This window comes from Notolepis coatsorum (genome assembly GCF_963971535.1).
Source record: "Notolepis coatsorum genome assembly, chromosome: 7".
NCBI lineage: Eukaryota > Metazoa > Chordata > Actinopteri > Aulopiformes > Paralepididae > Notolepis > Notolepis coatsorum.
The window spans coordinates 17,314,262-17,341,239 of NC_140171.1; the positions used below are offsets into that span (position 1 = coordinate 17,314,262).

The following is a 26,978-nucleotide window of genomic DNA, read 5'->3' on the forward strand; positions in this document are numbered from 1 at the left end:
GATGTGTGTGCTATGTGCGTTTGGTGGTTGTTGTTGTGTAGTGTTCATTCATTGTTCGTTTAGCAGCCTGATGGCCTGGGGATAGAAGCTTCTTCTGAGTCTTTCTGTGCTCGCCTTGAGACTCCTGTATCGCTTGCCTGACCGCAGCAGTTCAAAGAGGCAGTTGTTCGGGTGACTGGAGTCTTTAATGATTCTCTTAGCCTTGCCCGTGCAACGCTTGTTGTAAATGTTCTGGAGGGTGGGGAGCCCCCCTCCAATTGTGCGTTCGGCTGAACGTGTCACTCTTTGTAGTCTGCTTCGGTCTTGTGCAGTGCTATTCCCAAACCAGGAGGTGATGTTGCCGGTCAAGATGCTCTCTATTGTACATGAGTAGAAGTTCTTAAGGATCTTCTGGCTGACTTGGAACTTCCTTAGGCGCCTGAGGAAGTAGAGGCGTTGTCGTGCCTTCTTCACAACACTGTCAATGTGTGTGGTCCATGTCAAGTCCTCGGATATGTAGGCTCCGAGGTACTTAAAGCTGTTGACTCTCTCAACAGCTTTTGGGGTAGTTTCTGGTATTTTGGGGTATACTTTGGGGTATTTTGGGGTATTTTCTGGTATTTTCTGGTATTTTGGGGTAGTTTCTGGTATTTTGGGGTATACTTTGGGGTAGTTTGGGGTAGTTTCTGGTATTTTGGGGTAGTTTCTGGTATTTTGGGGTATACTTTGGGGTATTTTGGGGTAGTTTCTGGTATTTCCTGGTATTTTCTGGTATTTTGGGGTAGTTTCTGGTATTTTGGGGTATACTTTTGGGTATTTTGGGATAGTTTCTGGTATTTTGGGGTATTTTGGGGTAGTTTCTGGTATTTTGGGGTATACTTTGGGGTATTTTGGGGTAGTTTCTGGTATTTCCTGGTATTTTCTGGTATTTTGGGGTAGTTTCTGGTATTTTGGGGTATACTTTGGGGTATTTTGGGGTAGTTTCTGGTATTTTGGGGTATTTTGGGGTAGTTTCTGGTATTTTGGGGTATACTTTGGGGTATTTTGGGGTATTTTGGGGTAGTTTCTGGTATTTTGGGGTATACTTTGGGGTATTTTGGGGTAGTTTCTGGTATTTTCTGGTATTTTCTGGTATTTTGGGGTAGTTTCTGGTATTTTGGGGTATACTTTGGGGTATTTTGGGGTAGTTTCTGGTATTTTCTGGTATTTTGGGGTATTTTGGGGTAGTTTCTGGTATTTTGGGGTATACTTTGGGGTATTTTGGGGTATTTACTGGTATTTTCTGGTATTTTGGGGTATTTTGGGGTAGTTTCTGGTATTTTGGGGTATACTTTGGGGTATTTTGGGGTAGTTTCTGGTATTTTCTGGTATTTTCTGGTACTTTGGGGTGATTAGTAGGACCCTCCAGAGCTGATTTAACATAAATACACTTTAGCTCTGTGGCTCCAGAGCTGATTTAACATAAATACACTGTAGCTCTGTGGCTCCAGAGCTGATTTAACATAAATACACTATAGCTCTGTGGCTCCAGAGCTGATTTAACATAAATACACTGTAGCGCTGTGGCTCCAGAGCTGATTTAACATAAATACACTGTAGCGCTGTGGCTCCAGAGCTGATTTAACATAAATACACTGTAGCGCTGTGGCTCCAGAGCTGATTTAACATAAATACACTGTAGCGCTGTGCCTCCAGAGCTGATTTAACATAAATACACTGTAGCGCTGTGGCTCCAGAGCTGATTTAACATAAATACACTGTAGCTCTGTGGCTCCAGAGCTGATTTAACATAAATACACTGTAGCGCTGTGGCTCCAGAGCTGATTTAACATAAATACACTATAGCTCTGTGGCTCCAGAGCTGATTTAACATAAATACACTGTAGCTCTGTGGCTCCAGAGCTGATTTAACATAAATACACTGTAGCGCTGTGGCTGCAGAGCTGATTTAACATAAATACACTGTAGCTCTGTGGCTCCAGAGCTGATTTAACATAAATACACTGTAGCGCTGTGGCTCCAGAGCTGATTTAACATAAATACACTTTAGCTCTGTGGCTCCAGAGCTGATTTAACATAAATACACTGTAGCGCTGTGCCTCCAGAGCTGATTTAACATAAATACACTGTAGCTCTGTGGCTCCAGAGGTGATTTAACATAAATACACTGTAGCGCTGTGGCTGCAGAGCTGATTTAACATAAATACACTGTAAAGCTGTGGCTCCAGAGCTGATTTAACATAAATACACTGTAGCTCTGTGCCTCCAGAGCTGATTTAACATAAATACACTGTAGCGCTGTGGCTCCAGAGCTGATTTAACATAAATACACTGTAAAGCTGTGGCTCCAGAGCTGATTTAACATAAATACACTGTAGCTCTGTGGCTGCAGAGCTGATTTAACATAAATACACTGTAAAGCTGTGGCTCCAGAGCTGATTTAACATAAATACACTGTAAAGCTGTGGCTCCAGAGCTGATTTAACATAAATACACTGTAGCTCTGTGGCTCCAGAGCTGATTTAACATAAATACACTGTAGCTCTGTGGCTCCAGAGCTGATTTAACATAAATACACTGTAGCTCTGTGGCTCCAGAGCTGATTTAACATAAATACACTGTAAAGCTGTGGCTCCAGAGCTGATTTAACATAAATACACTGTAGCGCTGTGGCTCCAGAGCTGATTTAACATAAATACACTGTAGCGCTGTGGCTCCAGAGCTGATTTAACATAAATACACTGTAGCTCTGTGGCTCCAGAGCTGATTTAACATAAATACACTGTAGCGCTGTGGCTGCAGAGCTGATTTAACATAAATACACTGTAGCGCTGTGGCTCCAGAGCTGATTTAACATAAATACACTGTAGCGCTGTGGCTCCAGAGCTGATTTAACATAAATACACTGTAGCTCTGTGGCTCCAGAGCTGATTTAACATAAATACACTGTAGCGCTGTGGCTGCAGAGCTGATTTAACATAAATACACTGTAGCGCTGTGGCTCCAGAGCTGATTTAACATAAATACACTGTAGCGCTGTGGCTGCAGAGCTGATTTAACATAAATACACTGTAGCGCTGTTGCTGTAGAGCTGATTTAACATAAATACACTGTAGCTCCAGAGCTGATTTAACATAAATACACTGTAAAGCTGTGGCTCCAGAGCTGATTTAACATAAATACACTGTAGCTCTGTGCCTCCAGAGCTGATTTAACATAAACACACTGTAGCTCCAGAGCTGATTTAACATAAATACACTGTAGCTCTGTGCCTCCAGAGCTGATTTAACATAAATACACTGTAGCTCTGTGCCTCCAGAGCTGATTTAACATAAACACACTGTAGCTCTGTGCCTCCAGAGCTGATTTAACATAAATACACTGTAGCTCTGTGGCTCCAGAGCTGATTTAACATAAATACACTGTAGCTCTGTGGCTCCAGAGCTGATTTAACATAAATACACTGTAGCTCTGTGGCTCCAGAGCTGATTTAACATAAATACACTGTAGCTCTGTGGCTGCAGAGCTGATTTAACATAAATACACTGTAAAGCTGTGGCTCCAGAGCTGATTTAACATAAATACACTGTAAAGCTGTGGCTCCAGAGCTGATTTAACATAAATACACTGTAGCTCTGTGGCTCCAGAGCTGATTTAACATAAATACACTGTAGCTCTGTGGCTCCAGAGCTGATTTAACATAAATACACTGTAGCTCTGTGGCTCCAGAGCTGATTTAACATAAATACACTGTAAAGCTGTGGCTCCAGAGCTGATTTAACATAAATACACTGTAGCGCTGTGGCTCCAGAGCTGATTTAACATAAATACACTGTAGCGCTGTGGCTCCAGAGCTGATTTAACATAAATACACTGTAGCGCTGTGGCTCCAGAGCTGATTTAACATAAATACACTGTAGCTCTGTGGCTCCAGAGCTGATTTAACATAAATACACTGTAGCGCTGTGGCTCCAGAGCTGATTTAACATAAATACATTGTAGCGCTGTGCCTCCAGAGCTGATTTAACATAAATACACTGTAGCGCTGTGGCTCCAGAGCTGATTTAACATAAATACACTGTAGCTCTGTGGCTCCAGAGCTGATTTAACATAAATACACTGTAGCTCTGTGGCTTCAGAGCTGATTTAACATAAATACACTGTAGCTCTGTGCCTCCAGAGCTGATTTAACATAAATACACTATAGCTCTGTGGCTCCAGAGCTGATTTAACATAAACACACTGTAGCTCTGTGGCTCCAGAGCTGATTTAACATAAATACACTGTAGCTCTGTGGCTCCAGAGCTGATTTAACATAAATACACTGTAGCTCTGTGGCTCCAGAGGTGATTTAACATAAATACACTGTAGCGCTGTGGCTCCAGAGCTGATTTAACATAAATACACTGTAGCTCTGTGGCTCCAGAGGTGATTTAACATAAATACACTGTAGCTCTGTGGCTCCAGAGCTGATTTAACATAAATACACTGTAAAGCTGTGGCTCCAGAGCTGATTTAACATAAATACACTTTAGCTCTGTGGCTCCAGAGCTGATTTAACATAAATACACTGTAAAGCTGTGGCTCCAGAGCTGATTTAACATAAATACACTGTAGCGCTGTGGCTGCAGAGCTGATTTAACATAAATACACTGTAGCGCTGTGGCTCCAGAGCTGATTTAACATAAATACACTGTAGCTCTGTGGCTCCAGAGCTGATTTAACATAAATACACTGTAGCTCTGTGGCTCCAGAGCTGATTTAACATAAATACACTGTAGCGCTGTGGCTCCAGAGCTGATTTAATATAACAATAAATAAATAATAAAGTCTTGACAATCAGACTCTGTTGACAAGCAGACAAGAGCATGTCCAGGAGACAGCAGATCCTGTAGGTCAGATCCATGGAAGATTATGCAAGTAGCATGTGTTGGCTTAGTAACAAAGAAGGCCTCCCGGCACAAATGGTTGTTTATGAAGTTACTTTGGCTGCGTTCACACAAGTGGCCCATATTTTGGTGTGAACAGAACAAATCACATGGAATGTGATCTCTTTTCAGTTATGATTTGGTCCACTTTCATATGTGGTCCTAAATCAGATACAGATCAGATTTTACAGTCAGAGCTCAGGTAGGCCTCAGGTAGTCTGAGATCAGGTAGTCAGAGCTCAGATAGTCAGAGCTCAGGTAGTCAGAGCTCAGGTAGTCAGAGCTCAGGTAGGCCTCAGGTAGTCAGAGCTCAGGTAGTCAGAGATCAGGTAGTCAGAGCTCAGGTAGTCAGAGCTCAGGTAGGCCTCAGGTAGTCAGAGATCAGGTAGTAAGAGATCAGGTAGTCAGAGCTCAGGTAGTCAGAGCTCAGGTAGTCAGAGCTCAGGTAGGCCTCAGGTAGTCAGAGATCAGGTAGTCAGAGCTCAGGTAGTCAGAGCTCAGGTAGTCAGAGCTCAGGTAGGCCTCAGGTAGTCAGAGATCAGGTAGTCAGAGCTCAGGTAGTCAGAGCTCAGGTAGTCAGAGCTCAGGTAGGCCTCAGGTAGTCAGAGATCAGGTAGTCAGAGCTCAGGTAGTCAGAGCTCAGGTAGTCAGAGCTCAGGTAGTCAGAGCTCAGGTAGGCCTCAGGTAGTCAGAGATCAGGTAGTCAGAGCTCAGGTAGGCCTCAGGTAGTCAGAGATCAGGTAGTCAGAGATCAGGTAGTCAGAGCTCAGGTAGTCAGAGATCAGGTAGTCAGAGATCAGGTAGTCAGAGCTCAGGTAGTCAGAGCTCAGGTAGTCAGAGATCAGGTAGTCAGAGATCAGGTAGTCAGAGCTCAGGTAGTCAGAGATCAGGTAGTCAGAGATCAGGTAGTCAGAGCTCAGGTAGTCAGAGCTCAGGTAGTCAGAGCTCAGGTAGTCAGAGATCAGGTAGTCAGAGCTCAGGTAGTCAGAGCTCAGGTAGTCAGAGATCAGGTAGTCAGAGATCAGGTAGTCAGAGTTCAGGTAGTCAGAGCTCAGGTGGTCAGAGATCAGGTAGGCCGCAGGTAGAGCATACCATAGATTTTGACCACACTTAATTGCCAGTTTATCTTCATTTACAAAACCCCTTTTGTTTGTTTTATGCAGCAATTGGGGCTGTTGTTACTTTAAAATAAATCGTGTTTATTTTCATAAAGTACGTCGGATCTCTACGGTTCTTTTTTTTGGACTGCAAATCCGGAGTGTGTCTAAGTAACTGCATACATCATACCTGGAGCCTCAAGGTAACTCTGGTCCATATAGGATTATGCCTACAGGTTTTGAATGGGTTTCATGGGTCATGATGATGAAACTGGCTCAACGTAGAGAGAACGATGTAAACGTGACGTCATCACGGCGATCACCGACTTACCGTCGAGCACGTTGAGATGGACCTCCTGGTACAAGGCTTCGAGGAGCCCCTGCCGTCCACAGCTGTAGCGTCCCGTGTCGCCCTTCGCCAGGTCCTGGATGGTTACGGTGAAGACCCCGTCCCGCCTGGGCTCCTCCTTCATCTTGTATCTCCTCCCCCTCTGTGTGACGCCGGAGCGTCTCCCCCCCCCCGCGGCTTGAGGGAGCGCGTCCTGGCCGGAGCAGGCTCCCCTGCAGAAGTACCTCTTGCGGTTGTTGCGTCTGCCGCTCCTGTTGGCGCCTTTACCGGAGCACCGGACGGTGACCTCTCCTCCGACGTATCCACTGACCTCCAGCACCCGGGGGGGAGCCTCCGCACACACGGCTACCACGGCTAGGAAGGAACCCAAGAGAACGGTGCCTTTAAAGGAAAACTCCAACATTTTGGGAAATTAGCTTATTTGCCATCTACCCTGGAGTTATACAAGAAGAATAGAAGATACATACCTTTTTCTTCTCTGTGCATGCAGTAGGAGTAGGAAGACACGCACCGTTAGCCTAGCTTAGCGTCAGTCACTGGAAGTGGGTTCCTCCATTAGCCTAGTTCCCAACGTCTTCCTACTCCTACTGCATGCACAGAGAAGAAAAAGGTATGCATCTTCTTGTCTAACTCCAGGGTAGATGGCAAATAAGCTAATTTCCCAAAATGTTGGAGTTTGCCTTTAAAGGTATAGCCTGCTGTAGCCGTCGACCCGGCTGCCACACGCCACCAAACACGCCATTTATATATTGATATTTAATATAATATAAATATATTAAATATATAATATAAATATATTAAATATAAACACCGCCTCAGCTCAACCATCACTCCCCACTCAAGATCCCCCACCCAAAGAAAAACAACAGAAAACAACGTTGAGCTCAAAGCATTTCTATCCAAGAATTTGGTTTGGTTTCTAAAATGTATCACTCCAATATTTACTCTGCAATAGCTATTGATAAACTATTTTATTAATGATTAATAATAATAATAACAGTAGATGGTAAATGGACTGCATTTATATAGCACATTTATATTGCACATTCATATAGCACATTTATACAGCACATTTACATAGTACATTTATATAATCCATTTATATAGTGCATTTATATAGTGCATTTACTGTATATAATAAACTTTATTTGTATAGCACCTTTCATACAAAAATTGCAGCTCAAAGTGCTTCACAACAGAAAAAAGACAGGCATAAAATGAGCACATAAAGTGCAGACATATAAAATCACAGTTTTTCACATTGGGATCTAACATCCCAACAGGCCACCTTGTTTATATGGCACATTTATATAGTTATTAAAGTAATTTACAACGTATGCCTCACATTCACCCATTCACACACTGATGGCGGAGGCGACCATGCAAGGTGCAGAGCTGCTCATCAGGGGCAGTTACAGTAGGTGTTACAGTAGGCAGTTACAGTATTGTTAAATTAAGAGTCTTTGATAAAGGACACTTTGACATGCTGCCGGGAGGAGACGGCATCGAACCGGGAACCTTCAGATTACCAGATGACCATGATGCTGATTACTCTACCTCCTGAGCCACTGTCGCCCCTAAGTGAATATTTTGGGTCCTCAGCCATCTCATACTATCGGTCTCAGCTGTAGCTTCCCTTAGCTTAGTCTCTCTGTCGGAGTCCAGAGACTATTTAGAAATATATTATATCTAAGTAGTACGTACTTTACTTTGCTCTTCGTAGCATTTTGCCCCCGGTTTGAGTTAACTGCGTTGTGTATAGACCCGCTTGCCTGTTGCCTAATTTCGACCCCCCGTTTGAAATAGTATATCAAATATAATATTTATTTGCAAGAAATATACAAATGTGAATTGTTTACAGGAGGAAAGTTCAGCAAAACTCACCCGAGAGGAAACAAAATAAGCCAATGAGTAGAATGTTCATACTTCAGCAGGAACAGAGCGGCATCCAGGAGGTGAGAGGGGCTAATTCACAGAGGCCCAGGCGAACGACACGGCGGTCCGTTCAGTGCAGCCCCCCGTAAATTATACAGTGGTCCGTTCAGAGCAGCCCCCCGTAAATGATACAGTGGTCCGTTCAGAGCAGCCCCCCGTAAACGATACAGCGGTCCGTTCAGTGCAGCCCCCCGTAAATGATACAGTGGTCCGTTCAGAGCAGCCCCCCGTAAACGATACAGCGGTCCGTTCAGTGCAGCCCCCCGTAAATGATACAGTGGTCCGTTCAGAGCAGCCCCCCGTAAATTATACAGTGGTCCGTTGAATATCGCCCGGCGGATGAGAGTTATTTCATTTAAGCATGCCCAATAAAATGAATAATAATCTGATTAAAGATAGATGCAGTGATCCATATAAAAACAACAACCGTCTGATTGTGCAGGAAGTGAGTGGACCCCGTGGCTTGTTCCCTCGTGAGGGAAAATGAAGACTATACGTTTTTGCCCTGTGGCCCTTTTCTTTCCTGTGTAGTGTATCCTCCCTCTCTCTCTCCATTTATCTCTCTATATATTTCTCTCTATCTCCCTCTCTCTCTCTCTCTCTCATTCTCTCTCTCTCTCTCCATGTATCTCTCTATACTGTATATTTCTCTCTCTCTCTCTCTTTAACTTGTTCTCTATCTCTTTCTCTTTAACTTTCTCTCTCTTACTTTCGCTCTTTTTCTTTCTCTCTCTCTCTCTCACTCTCTCTCTCTCTCTCTCTCTCTCTCTCTCTCTCTCTCTCTCTCTCTCTCTCTCTCTCTGCCTGGCTTAATCTCAGAATCGGTCTTGCTCTCTATATTGCGGGGCAGCTGATGACTTTATAAAACAGCAACAGTGAGCTCTTGGTCTTTGGTTTAACTGCATGTGTTTATGGTTCAATCTCCCCCATGAAAATAATGTAATGATGCTATTATATATCATGATAACGTAAAGAGCTAGATCTCTTTCTAAGATATACATGTTGTGTGTGTGTGTGTGTGTGTGTGTGTGTACTTGTGTGTATCTGGATCTGCAGAACACTGAGATGACAGCCAGTCTGCTGACAGCATCACGGGTGTCTGCTCCTCACTGTGGGGGCCCCTGCTACCTGACAGGCCCCTCAGCTGAACAGTCACAGATCACTTCCATGAATCCCACTACTGTTTACTGTAAACTGACTCATTCTCTCTCTCTCTTACACACACACACACACACACACACACACACACACACACACACACACACACACACACACACACACACACACACACACACACACACACACACACACACACACACACACACACACACACACACACACACACACACACACACACACACACACACACACACACAGTACACAATCACACATTCACACACACAAACAGTATATTCATACACACAAACAGTACACGTTCACACACACACGCACACACACACACAAACAGTGCAATGCATATACAGTACATACACACACACACACACACAAACTGATAGTACATATATACACACACACAAACAGTATAGACTCACACAAACAGTACACATACACACTAATAGTACACGTATATACACGCACACAGTGTACACACTCACACAAACAGTACACGTACAGTACACACACACACACACACACACGCACAAACAGTACACACACAAACAGTACACACACACAAGATGTCCATAATTTATATTTTGGAACAGGGATATTGAACTTTTCATGATTATCTTATCATGATATAATAAAATCATTATGAGAAAGAAAAACAAGACATCTTTTACAGAGAATAAAACAAGTCTTTGTCAGAGAGAGAAAGGTTTTGACTCACAGGAGATGACTTGACAGGGTCACAAAAAGATATACAATTACATTATCAAGTTATAATCATGGGGTTGATGTTTTCTTTTTTTCTTCATGTGAAATAATGAATATTTTTTCTAAGTCTAAAGCTTTCCTCCAACCCTTAATAAATTTTAATGAACCCGAAAAGGTGAAGTGAGAACGATTCTTTAGCGTCGACGTTCACCGTTCTGTCTCGTGTTTCACCACGATGGGTGGGTCGCAAACAGGCGTCCTTCCGGTTCTACAGGTCACAAACCAAAAGACGAAATGGTTGAGAACCACTGCGCATAGAACAGCCAAAGGTTTTGGTCCCTATATAGACCTCTCACATGGTCCCGTCATTATGACATCATGAGCCCCGGTGCATTTTTATTCTCAGAAATGAACAGTCTTGGGGCACCAGGGTGGCGCACCACGTAACTGCGCTGCAGTGTAACGCGCCCGTGCCGGGTTCGACTCCCGGACCCGGCGACCTTTGCCGCATGTCCTCCCCCCATATCCTCTCCCATCCTTCCCCTCTGCCGGGACTGTCCAAATAAAGCAATAAAATGCCAAAAGAAATATTGCAAAATTGCGTTTCACCAAAGGATCTTAGGTTTTGTTAACATTCCAATTTGCTAACGTTACTGTAAAAACCCATTGCTGCTAACCCTAAATGACCGGATGTGGAGAATGCAGTGGTGACGTCGTCGCGTGACCTGATATGCGATGCTAAGCTAGTTTTGGCTTAAAATTCGAAACCCCCTGCCTTATCAGAGAGAGAGAGAAATGTACGTAAATCAGAAGGGTTTGTTCACAGGAACCACAGCTGCATGAACCACAGACGAGGCTAGGAGCATCTATTCATAGTCCATTCATTTTCCTATAGCTGCGGCTAAGACCGGAGACTCAGGAGCTGAACAATACTGTACGTCACATGTGAGAGGTCTATAGTGAGAAGTCTAGTGAGAGGTCTCTAGTGAGAGGTCTTTAGTGAGAGGTCTATAGTGAGAGGTCTATAGTGAGAGGTCTATAGTGAGAGGTCTATAGTGAGAGGTCTATAGTGAGGTCTATAGTGAGAAGTCTATAGTGAGAGGTCTATAGTGAGAGGTCTATAGTGAGAGGTCTATAGTGAGAGGTCTATAGTGAGAGGTCTCTAGTGAGAGGTCTATAGTGAGAGGTCTATAGTGAGAGGTCTATAGTGAGATCTCTAGTGAGAGGTCTATAGTGAGGTCTCTAGTGAGAGGTCTATAGTGAGGGGTCTATAGTGAGGTCTATAGTGAGAGGTCTCTAGTGAGAGGTCTATAGTGAGAGGTCTATAGTGAGAGGTCTCTAGTGAGAGGTCTCTAGTGAGAGGTATATAGTGAGGTCTATAGTGAGAGGTCTATAGTGAGAGGTATATAGTGAGGTCTATAGTGAGAGGTCTATAGTGAGAGGTCTATAGTGAGGTCTATAGTGAGAGGTCTATAGTGAGGTCTATAGTGAGAGGTCTATAGTGAGAGGTATATAGTGAGGTCTATAGTGAGAGGTCTATAGTGAGGTCTATAGTGAGAGGTCTATAGTGAGAGGTCTATATAGTGAGAGGTCTATAGTGAGAGGTCTATAGTGAGAGGTCTATATAGTGAGAGGTCTATAGTGAGAGGTCTATAGTGAGAGGTCTATAGTGAGAGGTCTATAGTGAGGGGTCTATAGTGAGGTCTATAGTGAGGTCTCTAGTGAGAGGTCTATAGTGAGGTCTATAGTGAGAGGTCTATAGTGAGAGGTCTACAGTGAGGTCTATAGTGAGAGGTCTATAGAGAGAGGTCTATAGAGAGGTCTTTAGTGAGGTCTATAGTGAGAGGTCTCTAGTGAGAGGTCTCTAGTGAGAGGTCTCTAGTGAGAGGTCTATAGTGAGAGGTCTATAGTGAGAGGTCTCTAGTGAGAGGTCTATAGTGAGAGGTCTATAGTGAGAGGTCTCTAGTGAGAGGTCTATAGTGAGAGGTCTCTAGTGAGAGGTCTCTAGTGAGAGGTCTATAGTGAGAGGTCTACAGTGAGAGGTCTATAGTGAGAGGTCTATAGTGAGAGGTCTATAGTGAGGGGTCTATAGTGAGAGGTCTATAGTGAGAAGTCTATAGTGAGAGGTCTATAGTGAGAGGTCTATAGTGAGAGGTCTATAGTGAGAGGTCTATAGTGAGAGGTCTATAGTGAGGTCTCTAGTGAGAGGTCGATAGTGAGAGGTCTATAGTGAGAGGTCTATAGTGAGAGGTCTATAGTGAGGTCTCTAGTGAGAGTCTATAGTGAGAGGTCTATAGTGAGAGGTCTATATAGTGAGAGGTCTCTAGTGAGAGGTCTATAGTGAGAGGTCTATAGTGAGAGGTCTATATAGTACTGTCGTTTGAAGTGCTGAAGTGAGTTTTTTTTAAACATTAACCTCCTGTATTGTGGTAGTGAAAGGGTTAACGTGGATAACATTCTTTGTAAACAGCTCTCGAGGAGTTGATCAGTGATCTGGATAGAAAAGTGTCCAGTGGATAAGGTTACAAGACAAGCAGCACACACATGTTTGAAGCAGGCAGACTGCAGTACAGGTACAACAGTAGCTTTTCGTTTGTTCAAGTCAATATCCTGGGCGATTGCATAGAAGACAACAACAGGTCATTAGAATATCTTTGATCGAAGTAAATACAAATAGACATTTCTAAATACAAAAGCGGTCACTAAAGAGAACTGGGAGTGCTATCGTGATATAAATAATATTTTATATATTTCCCCGCATTATTTGGTCTGTGATCTTTTTTGCGTTCATACCTTTTCCTTCCTCTAAACTCCAGATGAAAAAGAGAAGGTGGTTTGTTTTGTCTTTCCTTTTTATAAGCAGAAAGAGAATTACCAGAAAGGGGCGGATTTTCAAATTTGAAAATACATTTTTTTATTGAAAGTAACGAATAGGAGTCCTAATCCATTTTGGAAATATTTTTTTCTTTAACCCTTTCACTACCACACTAGGTTAACCCTTTACTACCACACAAGGTTAACCCTTTACTACCACACTACAGAAGGTTAACCCTTTACTATCACACTACAGACGGTTAACCCTTTACTATCACACTACAGACGGTTAACCGTCTGTAGTGTGAGGGGCCTAACTTGACTAAACAAAACAATAAATCTATAAAGCCCTGAGGAGGCTGAAAACCGGCTAGAACATGAGTTGTGTGCGTCTGTGGCTCGTGCTGGATACTCGTCTGGTGAAAGGATTGAATGTCCACAAGGTCCGTTACAAAACACCCCTTATGGGTTTATTTTAGTGCTGTCAATAGATTAAAAAAAATAAACTATTTTACTGGAGGTACCAATGAATGTACGTATTATTTCTATATGACAACAGTAAAAACAGACTCAAAGATGCTAAGAGAGAGAAAAGGGGAGGGGGTATGTGGGTATACTTGTATAAACTTGTGGAGAAAAGGAATTAAGAATAACTGACGACAATGAAAACCTGAAATGTGTACTGTAAAACCCAATAAAAATATTGTATACATTTTTTTTTTAAATAATAAACTAATTAATCTCACAATTTTCTGTAATTAATCTAGATTAAAAATTGCATTTTTCTACTTAAGACCGAAGCTTGTAACAGATATTTACTTGAGTAAAATCATGGAATTAATGTAAAATCAACACAAAGAAAGTCTATTTAGATTCAAAGACTATTTTAATAGCTTTCTTTGAATAGTTTCTCTCCTGTGAAATACAAATGTTCAACAAAACCATCAACATTGACTCAGCTAGACCTCTTTCTTATATCCGCGGCGCTAAAATTGAAGATTTTTCAATCCATAGATTAATCTAGATTAATTTATTTTAATGCTTTAAATCATTTAAATTAATCTCCAAAGTTAAAGCATTAACTTTGACAGCCCTAGTTTATTTACATGAAACAATTTGCATGTGATATGATGTAAATGCCAACGGTACCTTCAAATGAACAAAACACTATACACTACAAACAAAACGATAAGCAAACAACGATAACGTGCCGTGTCGACGATCGAAAACTATTGGGCTCTGCCGGTAACCAACACACCTGCTGTCATCAGTCCCATTACCCATTAAGTAGCTAAGTGTGTCACCTACTGGTGAGCAACGGGAACTGATGCCACAAACCCAATTTGGCAGGCACAACATAAATACAGAAATCAACATAAATACAATAGTAAAGGATTAACCTTCTGTAGTGTGGTAGTGAAAGGGTTAAGGCCGACCAGCCTGGCAGAACCGGTCGTCTTTTATGGCAGCCCTGCAAACCGGCACGGCGTCCCGTCTGGTGTCAAATTTATGTCAAAGTTGACATATTCAGCTGTTTTAACACTATGCCGTCCGAGAACGAGTATATACGTGTTTCGAATAAGAGCGTTGTGGAGTATATACGTGACGAGTTGTTATTGTTTTATTCCATATTTATAACGCTTATTAGGTACCCGATCCACTACCAGCATCTTTTTACATATTTGATTTTTGAAACATGCAGTACCGGCCATACCCGCTTAGTGGCACCATCGCTCCACTGCAGTATCATGTGAATTTAAAAAGAAATTTAAAAGTACAGTTCTGTGGGAGGGAGGATCATAGTTCCTTGATCCCAGCCGAACATCCTCCATCTTGGATCAGCTTGGCGAGCGGTTTTTTCAGCGTGGAATAATGGGATTTATGATTAGCCAATGTGCATATCGATCTACCAGAATCCGATGACTGGTGAGAAAATGCTGCCGGCGATCACATGGCCTGACGGTAGGATAATATTACCCCAAATTACAGCTGGATTGGACATTGTTTTATAACGTAACGTGATCGGTCAATGAAAATGCTATATTGAACGCACTGTATTGCGGATCAATAATAGTAATCGGCGTTCCCCGCCGCCCCCATTTCATCCATAGATGCTCTGTAATAGTCCGGATGCTACGCAGTTTGTTTTATTTCATTCGTATATATACAGCAGAAATGGCGTTTGATATAACGGCGCCAACGTTTAGCCTATTATCTAGCTTCCTGCAGAAAAGCCTAGACGAAAAGTGCGTTATACCTTATATTCACGACGCTATAAAATGACAACCAACCGATGGATTTTTATTTTCTTTAAGCCATTGTGAAGGCACGGTTTATGCACTAGTGACAATGAGAATGGACAGATAGCAATACTATAAATTATATATAAAGCTCTTAGAAAGTACATCGGTTCGTTTACTTTCTGCTGTCCTCTGAGGCCTAAATCGCCGGGGCGCGCCGGTCGTCATAGTGTTAATGGGTCTTGTTTATTTGATTCTAGTGGGTAAGCTATTATTTCGGTTACATTCTCTTGTTTCATGCCATACAAGGCCTTGGTAACATGTAAGTTAACTCTGTGTTACTTTAACTAAGTTATTCACACAATATCTTATTTAGTTAGCGGCTGGGTGGCGCAGAGGACATTGCGCCCGTCACCAACGCAAGAGACACCGGGTTCGACTTATTTATTTTGATTATTATTTCAAAATGGATATTTGTTACTTTCAAGTAATATTTTTTAAATAGAAAAAATATATATGCATATTTCTAGTAGTTCCATTTCTGTTTATAAAACAAACAAACAAAAACCCAGATTTTCATCTCAGGTTTAAAAAAATATATATAATAAAAAGAAAAGGAATGGGGTCAAGTCGAGTTGAGTAAAACTTTAATGAATGAACACAAAAGTACACCGACCTTGTTGGGGTCAAGACATCTTACTTAATCTATAAGTGTTGAAATAGGTGTCGTTATACAACTTATAAAAACCTTATTAAAAGAACAGAAACACAGACAACACTCCATGACAGCTCAGCTGTGAAGAACTAAAACGATCTTTCTATAAACCCTAACTCAATGACCAAGATCCAGGTCATCTGTTTGACTTAGGGACTCGCATATACTGGCACTGTGTCAGTAAAACAGAGTATTAGAGAAATTCCAAAACTAAATAAAACATACCAACAGGCAACAGCCATGTGGAAACAACGCAACTATTCTTATTCCAACTAAAGATAATTTTACCTTTTTCCTCATCTAGATTAAGATTGCTCGAGGTATCTAAAAACAGGAAGAAAGTATTATATCGCAGTCACTTTTTGTCCAATGACACCCACCACCAAACCAGTGGTCTAAGTCTGTACCGTTCACAGTACAAGGTTATAGATCAGAACTTGGCCATAGGTCCAAAACTGGTCTCTGGTCCAAATCAGTTAACACTTAACATACAGCACCATCTCCCCCCCCCACCCCCCCATTACAACCATAGTACATTCACCCAAAAACCATCCATGCACCCGAGCGAGAAATGCCACAACAACCGTAAGTAGGCGCTCTGGCTTGAGAGGTGAGCCTCCAGGATCCCTCTCAGGGAGCACAAGGAAGACACACAGAACGACGACGACACGAGAGCGACAGCATGTCTCTAGAATCCTCCATTGTTGTTCAAATAGTCCATGAGGTCTTCCTTATGATCTCTGTTGTGGATGATGAGGTCATACATGGCAGCTTTAAGCAGCAGAAGAACTCCTTTAAGAAAGTCATCAAGTCCTCTGAGTTCTTCCCTCCCTGGAGGAGGAGGGGGAGGGGGGGGGGGGGGGTGTTCAGGACGACGAGAGGATCTGGGAGAGGGCGTCCCGGGTGCTCCGGCTGAGCGTGTCGGGGAACTTAACCTCGTACTCCACCACCAGGTCGCCGCGGCGATCCGGGCACTTGGGCAGCGGCAGCCCCTCCCCCGTGAAGCGGCGCTTCATGCCCGGCCGCACCACCACGTCCGCGGCGGTCGTCAGCGGCACCGTCCTGCCGCCGTCCAACGTGGGGGCGTTGATGGTGCAGCCGCACAGGGCCTGAGAGAGAGGCGGGGGGGGGGGGGGGGGGTAGAAAGAGGGGGGGGGGGGAGAGAGTGAGAGGGAGAGAGAGAGAGAGAGAGAGGAGGAGGAAGGACAGGGGAGAGAAAGAGAGGGGGAAGGAGAGAGGGGGAGATAGAGAGATAGAGAGAGAGAGAGAGAGAGAGAGAGAGAGAGAGAGAGAGAGAGAGAGAGAGAGAGAGAGAGAGAGAGAGAGGAGAGAAAGAGGGGGAAGGAGAGAGGGGGAGATAGAGAAAGAGAGGAGGAAGGACAGGGGAGAGAGAGGGGGGGAGATAGAGAGAGGGAGAGAGAAAGAGGGGGGAGGAGAGAGTGAGAGGAGGAGAGAGGAGGATGGAGAGGGGGGGGGGTAGAGAAAGAGAGAGGGGGGAGATAGAGAGAGAGAGAGAGAGAGAGGGGGGGGAGGAGAGAGTGAGAGGAGGAGGAAGGACAGGGGAGAGAGGGAGAGAGAGAAAGAGAGGGGGAAGGAGGGGGGGAGATAGAGAAAGAGAGAGGAGGAAGGAGAGGGGGGAGATAGAGAGAGAGAGAGGAGGAAGGAGAGGGGGGAGATAGAGAAAGAGAGGAGGAAGGAGAGGGGGGGAGATAGAGAGAGAGAGAGGAGGAAAGAGAGGGGGGGTAGAGAAAGAGAGAGTGTGAACATCAGTAAGTTAGATAAAACAGCTTGATAAGGTTTATGTTATATGTCTTGTCTCTTTTAGCTGGTTATTTGCAGCTAGCAGTGTCTCTTGGTTTGTTGACGAGATATGGTGTTTACATGCCTCAGCATCATGGATAGAATCTGCATCGATCACATTTGTCATGAACTCATATCTATACATGTTTCCCATCTCTACATATAAATTAGTTTAACTACTGTTTAACTATCGAGTATAACTAAAGATTGAATGAATGAACATCCTGGCTATTGTGAACTGGATATGGTGTTTGGATACACCCACTCGTAGACCTGAGAATATTAATACAGAATAAAAACGATGGGAATATAAATGAGTACCTCAGATGAAGAACCATCAAACAATTTATCATTTGAACTTTATTATCTAAAGGCTGTAAGTTAAAGTACTGTGTTCATTCCTAGTTCAAGAGAGCAGAGTACTTCCTGGTGATTCAGGTTCTTCGGTGCAAAGGTTCAAATGTGCCAGAAGTAGGTGTGCCAGTGTAGGCTAGTTCCACTCCAAAACATTCCTGTAAACATGTTGTGAGCTTTGTATTTACCACGTGAAAAATAAAAAGAATAATAACACATTTTTGTTTTCTAAGCAGATATATACTGGTACTCGGAAAAAAAGATTGTCGAACCACTGTTGCCTGGGCGCTGATTTCATCACCTCAAAAGCCCTGTTGCTTTTTGAAAAACGGGGCTTTAGAGGCGATGAAATTACTGTGCCCAGGCAGCAGTGGTTCGACAAAAAAAATGTGGAGTATATATCTGCTTAGAAAACGAAAATGTCAATAAATATTATTTCTCCACATGGTAAATAAACGGGTCACAACATGTTTACAGGAAAGTTTTGGAGTTGTATTTGGTAGGGCTGTCCCCGACTAAGGATTTGGATAGTCGACTATGATTGGCCAAAATTTGCCATTAGTCGACTATTAGTCAACAAAAAAATAATAATAATAAAAAAAAGTATAATATATATATATATATATATATATTTTCTTTTTTTTATCATTCCATTTGGGCTGTGGGGGGTGCTTAATGTCTGAAGGAGTCAACTGAAGGCTTCTTGTCCTCTGCAAAAGCATGCAATTGGTCCACTGATGGATACATCTTGATATTTGTCTAGTCTAGTGTGTTCATTAGATGGGTGAAATCCTCTTTCAGTGCCTCTGTGCCTGTTTTCGTAGGCAGTTAGCCTCTGGTATGCGTGCCATTAGCGTTAGCCACGCTTCTAGGCCTTTTTTCTTTTGGAAAGAATAAAAAATTATAGATTTTTTTTTATAATTTTTTTTTTGTATTCGACTAAGAGGTTGGCAGTCGACTACGGCTCCTTTCGACCGATTAGTCGACTAATGGGGGTCAGCCCTAGTATTTGGAGTGTATTCCGGGACTGTTGGGAACTAGGCTACACTGGCACACCTACTTCCAGTGAATGACGCGACGGTAAGCGAGGCTAACGGCGCGGCTGTTCCCTAAGCCTACTGCATGCACAGAGAAGAAAAGGGTATGTATCTGCTCGTCTAACTCCAGGGTAGATGGCAAATAAGCAAATTTCCCAAAAAGTTGGCATGTTCCTTTAACGACATCTGCATGCTTTATGTGGGATATTACCTGGAGTACCAACTTCCCCTACAGCGACCAACACCCAGGCCTCAAGCCTCTTCTGCTTCAAGCAGCCACATGCTCAGTAGAGCCTAGTCGTGTATATAATCTCCTGCTCACTCCAGAGTCAGTCGTTCTCTCAGCATCTCCAACTCCTGGAGACGCCTGTGGGCCAATCGTAATCATCCATCCCGTGAACGTTGACATTTTCTGTACAATTTATCAAGATGAAAATGTTTTCTGGGACAATCGGCACAGAAGCCTCGCATGACTGCCTCCCTGCGTGGTCATGTTGAATCTTGCTGTACTTTGTTCATGCACTTCAATTTCTAAGGGTGTACTGTAATTAAAAGTACCCCCCCCCCCCCCCCCTCCACCACCATAAAAAAACTAAACAGCAACTTTTGCTCAGTAAATTTTTAATGAGTTACTTTGCAGAAGATTTTTACACCTGTGATTCTAAATTTTACTCAAGTAAAGTTTTGTCAACATACCGGTACTTCTGCCTAGAGTTATCTTTAACCCCCAGTTTAACATTTAATCCTAGATTAACCCATTTCACACTGGCAACACAGTTAACCCTAAATTTACTTGACCCTGAGTTTTTAGGGAATAACCCAGAAAAAAACATTGGGCTAACTGGCTGCTGTGAACCGCTAGTTAATCCATAAGTTAAGAAAATTAATGAAAACTAGGGATGTTCGATATTGGCTTTTTTACCGATACCGATATACCGATATTGTCCAACTCTTAATTTCCGATACCGATATCAACCGATACCGATATATGCAGGGTCCCCCCCCCCCCCCCCCCCCCAAAAACAGAATAATTTCAGGTAATTAACATTACATATCTCTTGTTGTGGAATTAACACAACATTATGTATACTTTTGACAATAAAGAAAATCTGAATTTGTTCTTACTTGCTTTCCTGGGTAAATAAAGGTTAAATAAATGTAATAAAAATAAAAAAAATAAATTAAATTTTTGAAAACAGATAGCGATAATTTCCGATATCACATTTGAATGCCAATATCAGCCGATAATATCGGACATCCCTAATGAAAACACAATGTGATCCGACTCACATCCCTGAGGGACACCTGGGCCGCGTAGATGATGTCCGAGCCGTCCCGTCGGAAGACACGATGCGGCTTGTCCTTCAGGACGAACACCACGTCGGCCGGGATGTTGGTGGGCGTCTGGTCCCCCTCCTTGGGGAAGGTGATCTTGGTGCCCTCCTTCCAGCCTCTCTTGATTTTCACCTCCAGGATCTTGACCTCCGACCTCGTTGTTCGCCCGTCGGGGTTCAGCCTCTTGTGGGATATCTTCATCTTCTTGGTGCAGCCGGAGAACACCTCCTCCAGGGTCACGCCGAGGTCGTGGATCACCGGGGGGTCCTGGCGCTTTGTCACCGCGCCGCCACCGCGTCCCCCCATCCCCCCAGGGCCGCCCATCATCCCCCCAGGGCCGCCCATCATCCCCCCAGGGCCACCCATCATCCCCCCAGGGCCGCCCATCATCCCCGGGCCGCCCATCATCCCCGGGCCGCCCATCCCTGCGCTGAAGGAGCGGGGCATTCCGCCCATCCCACCGGCCCCCGCGCCGAAGCGGGCGAACGGGTCGCCGCCACCGGTGTCCATGTTCTCGTCCATGCCCCCGTTGGGACCGGAGAACTGGTCGAAGGGGTTGTGCCCCCCGAAGAACTCTGCAAAGATGGTGCGAGGGTCACCCTGGAAGGTGTAGCTGAAGGTGCCGGGACCGCCAGGACCGCCGGGACCACCGGGACCGCCGGGACCACCGGGACCTGCGCCACCACCCTTCAGACCTGGACCAGGCAGACAGAAAGAGAGAGAGATGAACAGCGATCCAAATGACTTTTCTAAACAACTACTACTGTCAAATTGCCACCAACAGGTACAAATTATAGTGATTTAAATTGACAAATTACACAACTACAAACATACATACCAATGGCGTCTCTGGAGTGATTCCCTCACTGAACCCTCTTTTACTGGTCTAAATGGGCATTTTTTTACCCACTGAAGGAGCTCAATCCTTCCCCTCAACAGAAAATGTTTCTCTTGCTGCTCATTACCCCCTGCAGCAATCAACTCCCATCACAGCAGCTCAGGGTTGGCGGCCATCTTGTCATAAATCATACCCCATAGAATGTATTAGGAAAAATTAACCATTCCCACATTGTATATAATATAAATAATATATAACAAACATAAATGTAGACATTGTCTTAACAACTATACTGTACATAGAGAGAGCGGCGGTCAAATGTGTTTCTTCACCCCCTTCACTACCACACTACAGAAGGTTAACCCTTTCACTACCACACTACGGAAGGTTAACCCTTTCACTACCACACTGCGGAAGGTTATAACCCTTTCACTACCACACTACGGAAGGTTAACCCTTTCACTACCACACTACGGAAGGTTATAACCCTTTCACTACCGTACCACACTATGGAAGGTTAACCCTTTCACTACCACACTACGGAAGGTTAACCCTTTCACTACCACACTACGGAAGGTTAACATTTCACTACAGAAGGTTAACCCTTTCACTACCACATTACAAAAGCTTAACCCTTTCACTACCACACTACGGAAGGTTAACCCTTCACTACCACACTACAGAAGGTTAACCCTTTCACTACCACATTACAGAAGGTTTAACCCTTTCAGTACCACACTACAGAAGGTTAACCCTTTCACTACCACACTACAGAAGTGGTAGTGAAAGGGTTAACCTTCTATAGTATGGTAATGGGGGGGTCAATGTTGAAGTCAGTTTTTTTTCAGCAAAGTAGCACGACTTCTGGAGGAAGTAAGGATGACCAGGTTTGGCAGGAGGCAACGCAATAAATATTGATGGCGTCGGTCACGTCGCTGATGCCCCGTCACCTCTGCCTACCCTGTCTATAGACTATCTATAGGATTGTGTTGCTAGGGAACAGCTTTGGTACAACTTTATTTCCCGTCAGCTGCTGTATTAGCAAACACTGCAACAGAGAATAAATGTGGACCAATTTAGAACGTTTACCGGGGCGGCGGGGCCATTGTTTTATTGTAACTTGAAGCGGTGAGCTTTTTCAAATCATTTTTGGTTCCTATTTATGAAAGAGACTTCGAAATATGGGGGACAACAATAATAATGCTATTATTTATTCAATGTGTTTAAGATGTAATATGTCCGTTTTGGGATATTTTTCAACTCAAGAGTTGATATGGTATGTGAAAATATAGATGACCTACAGTATAAAATATGCTCAGGGAAAAACGTCACCATTTTACTGTTGTTGTTGTTGTTTACAATAGCAGGGCCAGAAGTGTTGTTTACAGATATATTTACTATTCAAAGAAGCATCTGCTAGGCTTCTGGTTGATTTACAGTGCTTCAAAAAAAATCTTAGAATTGATGATCAAATTAGCTCAATTAGCTAAAACTCCTAACTCACTGCGTAGGAATGCAACTGTACTTTCGCTGTCAATCACGCTGCGTCACACATGTTTGTTTTTGATGCAGAAGGCGAGGTAGGAATTCTTGCAGGGGGCGTGTGGGTGTGTGTGTTATGCAGGAGCAGAACCTCACCCTTTCCCTTGGCTATGAAAGAGGTTTCTATTGAAAGAGATTAAGATTAAGAGCCACCTCTACAGTACGAGCTCCATGACGCCTATTGTGTTCTTAAATGTGTCCCAACGACGTTTGAACCCAAGCCGAAACATTCATAGTTCTGCTGACCTCGGAGTTTAGTGTCAAGTATTAAAACAGTGATGTTTTATGTGTATGTCATGTTATGATGAATTGAAAATGGGGGACCCTGATGTAAACAAGACGAAAGTCTTTCTCTGGTCTGCATCCCCTTAACAATTGTGTGTATTGAGCTGTACTGTACCTATTCTGCAATCTATTAATAAAGTTTTCAATCAATCAATCAAGTGTAGTGCCGAAATGTCTGGGGCGGAATATCGAAAGCCAAATGCTAGGCGTTTATTCGACTGTAAACAGAAGGAAAAAAAACGTCTCCATAACCATAGATATATATAGATATCTATGTCCATAACAACCAAAAACGCAACAGAAAGTACCGCAAACTAAAATGCCCGTGCAGACCCCTTTCCCCCAAAACCACTGTTCCGTGTGGGTGCATTATTATTATTTATTATCATTATTATTATTATTATTATTATTATTATGTCAATCCACCACAAATATAATAAATAACAACCGTCTCCATAACAACCAAAAACGCAACAGAAAGTACCGCAAACTAAAATGCCTTTCCCCCAAAACCATTGTTCCGTGTGGGTGCAGCATTATTATTATTATTATTATTATTATTATTATTATTATTATTATTATTATTATTATTATTATTATTATTATTATTATTATTATTATTATTATTATTATTATTATTATTATTATTATTATTATTATTATTATTATTATTATTATTATTATTATTATTATTATTATTATTATTATTATTATTGTCAATCCACCACACAAATATAATAAATGAAGAAAAAACATTTCGAAGATAATAAAGTATAGAAGAAGTATATCCAGAACGTACCTTCCTCCCCGAAACGATCATAGATGTCCTTTTTCTTCGGGTCACTCAGAACGTCGTAGGCTTCTGCGATCTCTTTGAACTTGTCCTCGGCGCCGGGGTTCTTGTTCTTGTCGGGATGGTAACGCAGAGCCTGCTTGCGATAAGCTTTCTTGATCGCGTCGTCCGTTGCTCCTTTCTGTAGACCCAGGCTGCGGTAGTAATCTTTACCCATTTTCACCATCTGGCAACACAGTTAACAAGTCTACTATTATGGTAACAAACAGCTGACGGGTCTCTCTCTAGCCTTTATCTCCACAACGAAGCGCTAATAATATCTCCCGTTCTAGTTCCGTCCATCTTATTTATGTAGTCGTGGGGAATGTTCGAGAATGTAGGAGAATGTTCGAGAATGTACGAGAATGTTCCAGCAGCAGCGCGACGCTTCTTCTGTGAACTCATCCGGTCCCTGTCGGCGGACAAGTTACAAGGCAGGACACACTGTGTGACACGAGACCACGCCCCTCGCGAAGTAGAAAGCGCGTGAGTAGGGTATATCTGCAGAGCAGCAAGTCCAACGTCTGGGCGGGGCGTCGGGTCCTGTACTTGGTTTGAGGCGGGTCATCGGGTCCTGTACTCGGTTTTACTGTGCGTGGGCGGGGCGTCGGGGCCTGTACCTTGTTTTGTTGGGCGGGGCTTCATAGTGCCTATTGGCCATTGGCTGACAGATCTGTCCGCCCCCGCTGCTGGACTGTAGTTGCGACCCAAACGACGAGTAGGGGGTATCTGCAGAGCCGCAGAGCCAGGCTGGACGGGTATAAGTGGTCTGGACAAGTATAAGTGGTCTGGACAAGTAGTTGCGAATGGGGGGGGGGGGGGGGGGGGGCGGGGTTCGACTCGTTTACATAGGTACATTATACATAGACAGTAATGTTACATCTAGACATGTAATAATAGAGTCAGTGTGTCAACAGTTGGAGGATGTGTGTTTAGTTGTCACTTTGTTCCCTCAAAGATGCTGCTGCCAGCAGCTGGAGAACTAATGGCTGCACGACTATTAGGAATGTCTGACTGCTAACTGTGTCTGACTCTTAACCACCAAAACCTGCAGCACCTATAATGTATATCATGCCAGTTAGCAGTGGCGGACTGGCCATCGGGACGTTCGGGACGAATCCCGATGGGCCGGGACCAAAGTGGGCTGGTCCAAAAAAAAAAAATAAAAAAAGTATTATACTCTTTTTTTTTTTTTTTTTTTTACTTTTTAACATTTTTTTTTGGTCAGTGTGTGGGCCAGTGTGTGGGCCACTAATGTGGGCCAATGTGTGGGCCAGTGTGTGGGCCAGTGTGTGGGCCAATTATATATATATATATATTTTTTTTTTTTTTTTTTTTTTTTTTACTTTTTAACTTTTTTTTTTGGTCAGTGTGTGGGCCAGTGTGTGGGCCACTAATGTGGGCCGATGTGTGGGCCAGTGTGTGGGCCAGTGTGTGGGCCAGTGTGTGAGTCGGTGTGTGGGCCACTAATGTGGGCCAGTGTGTGGGCCGGTGTGTGGGCCGGTGTGTCGGCCAGTGTGTGAGTCGGTGTGTGGGCCACTAATGTGGGCCAGTGTGTGGGCCAGTGTGTGGGCCGGTGTGTGGGCCAGTATGTGGGCCGGTGTGTGGGCCGGTGTGTGGGCCAGTATGTGGGCCAGTCTGTGGGCCGGTGTGTGGGCCAGTGTGTGAGTCGGTGTGTGGGCCACTAATGTGGGCCAGTGTGTGGGCCGGTGTGTGGGCCAGTATGTGGGCCGGTGTGTGGGCCGGTGTGTGGGCCAGTATGTGGGCCAGTGTGTGGGCCGGTGTGTGGGCCAGTGTGTGGGCCAGTGTGTGGGCCACTAATGTGGGCCGGTGTGTGGGCCGGTGTAGTGTGTGGGCCGGTGTAGTGTGTGGGCCAGTGTGTGGGCCATATGTGGGCCGGTGTGTGGGCCATTATGTGGGCCGGTGTGTGGGCCAGTGTGTGGGCCGGCAATAAAACAATAAACAAGTTGCATAAACTAAATCAGATTAAAAATGATCACAGTTCTGGTTTGCCTTAAGATGCAGTTTAAGATGGGTCTTGAACATGGAGTATGTAGGGCACTCTCTAATCACAACTGGCAGGCTATTCCAGTAGTTACCACTTTTAACAGAGAACACAGTTTTTGCAATGGTAGTATACCGAAAAGGCACCTTACAGTCCCCTCTACTGATGGCCCTGGTGGTAATGCCAGTGTCTGCTTTCTGTTGGATGAACTCATTCAATGGGGGAGGGGCAAGTCCATGCAGAACCTTGTACATGAAGCAAGTATATTTGAAAACTTGGAAATTCTCGAAACTTAGCATGTTATGTTTTTCTAAAACATTACAGTGATGAAATGAAATTGGTTTCCTATCAAATACTTTTATGGCTTTTTTGTAGAGTAATTATATTGGTGTAAGAGTAGTGACATATAAAAGAGACCAGTTGATAAAACAGTAGGCCTACTCGATGTGTGATAAAATCATTGAATGCAGAAACATCCTTGCAGCATTAACTGGCAGGCAGGGCCTGATCTGCCTGAAGTTTTCGATGTTAAACTTGACTGTTTGTCACTTTCTTCACATGACTTTTTGAAGGTCAATGTAGAGTCCAATGTGACCCCAAGATACTTGAATTAATGTACAATGTCCAGCTCCGCCTCTCCCAGAAACACATTAGAGTGAGTGACCTCTATGGTGACTTTGTGAACATCATACACACTGTTTTCTTGGTGTTAAGTGAAAGACATGCTTTTGTTAGCCAGTCTTGAATGAGACATGAGACATCAGTGAATGAGATTCACGTTTCCTCCCAACCGCGAGTAGGCCTAGAAGCGCAGAAATGGAGAATGCAAAAAAAGAAAGGGTGGAGCTGAAAAAGCTAGAATTAAAAAGCTAAAATTGCTAGTAAAAGACGCAGAACAATGTTCTAAAATTACAGACATGTTTACCCGCTGCTGCTGCTAATGATGATGAAGTTCAAGTGGAAGGAACCAACAGTAACATGACAGGTGCATGCAGTAGCCTAGTGCATATTCTACTGTTGGTGTCTGCCGGTTCATGAGGGCTAGCTAGCCTATACT

General features: G+C 43.6%; 1 protein-coding gene across 1 annotated transcript; it reads right to left on the minus strand.

Moving 5' to 3' along the window:
* Positions 1–15,808: 15,808 nt before the first annotated feature.
* LOC311231285 (dnaJ homolog subfamily B member 1-like) lies at positions 15,809–24,319 on the minus strand. Its single transcript, XM_084317821.1, has 3 exons — positions 23,884–24,319; positions 20,375–21,114; positions 15,809–17,002 (listed from the first exon to the last, which is right to left on the minus strand). Exons 1-3 carry the CDS (start codon positions 24,101–24,103, stop codon positions 16,760–16,762), a joined length of 1,203 nt encoding a protein of 400 aa, XP_084173947.1. The 5' UTR covers positions 24,104–24,319; the 3' UTR covers positions 15,809–16,759.
* Between the last annotated feature and the right edge of the window lie 2,659 nt (positions 24,320–26,978).

Excerpts from the sequence above, each read along its gene's own strand:
- LOC311231285 (XM_084317821.1), bottom strand. The coding sequence starts at position 24,103 with ATGGTGAAAATGGGTAAAGATTACTACCGCAGCCTGGGTCTACAGAAA. Across the intron at positions 21,115-23,883 it reads TGATCGTTTCGGGGAGGAAG|GTCTGAAGGGTGGTGGCGCA; the intron begins GTACGTTCTGGA and ends TGCCTGGTCCAG. Across the intron at positions 17,003-20,374 it reads CCCAGGTGTCCCTCAGGGAT|GCCCTGTGCGGCTGCACCAT; the intron begins GTGAGTCGGATC and ends CCTCTCTCTCAG.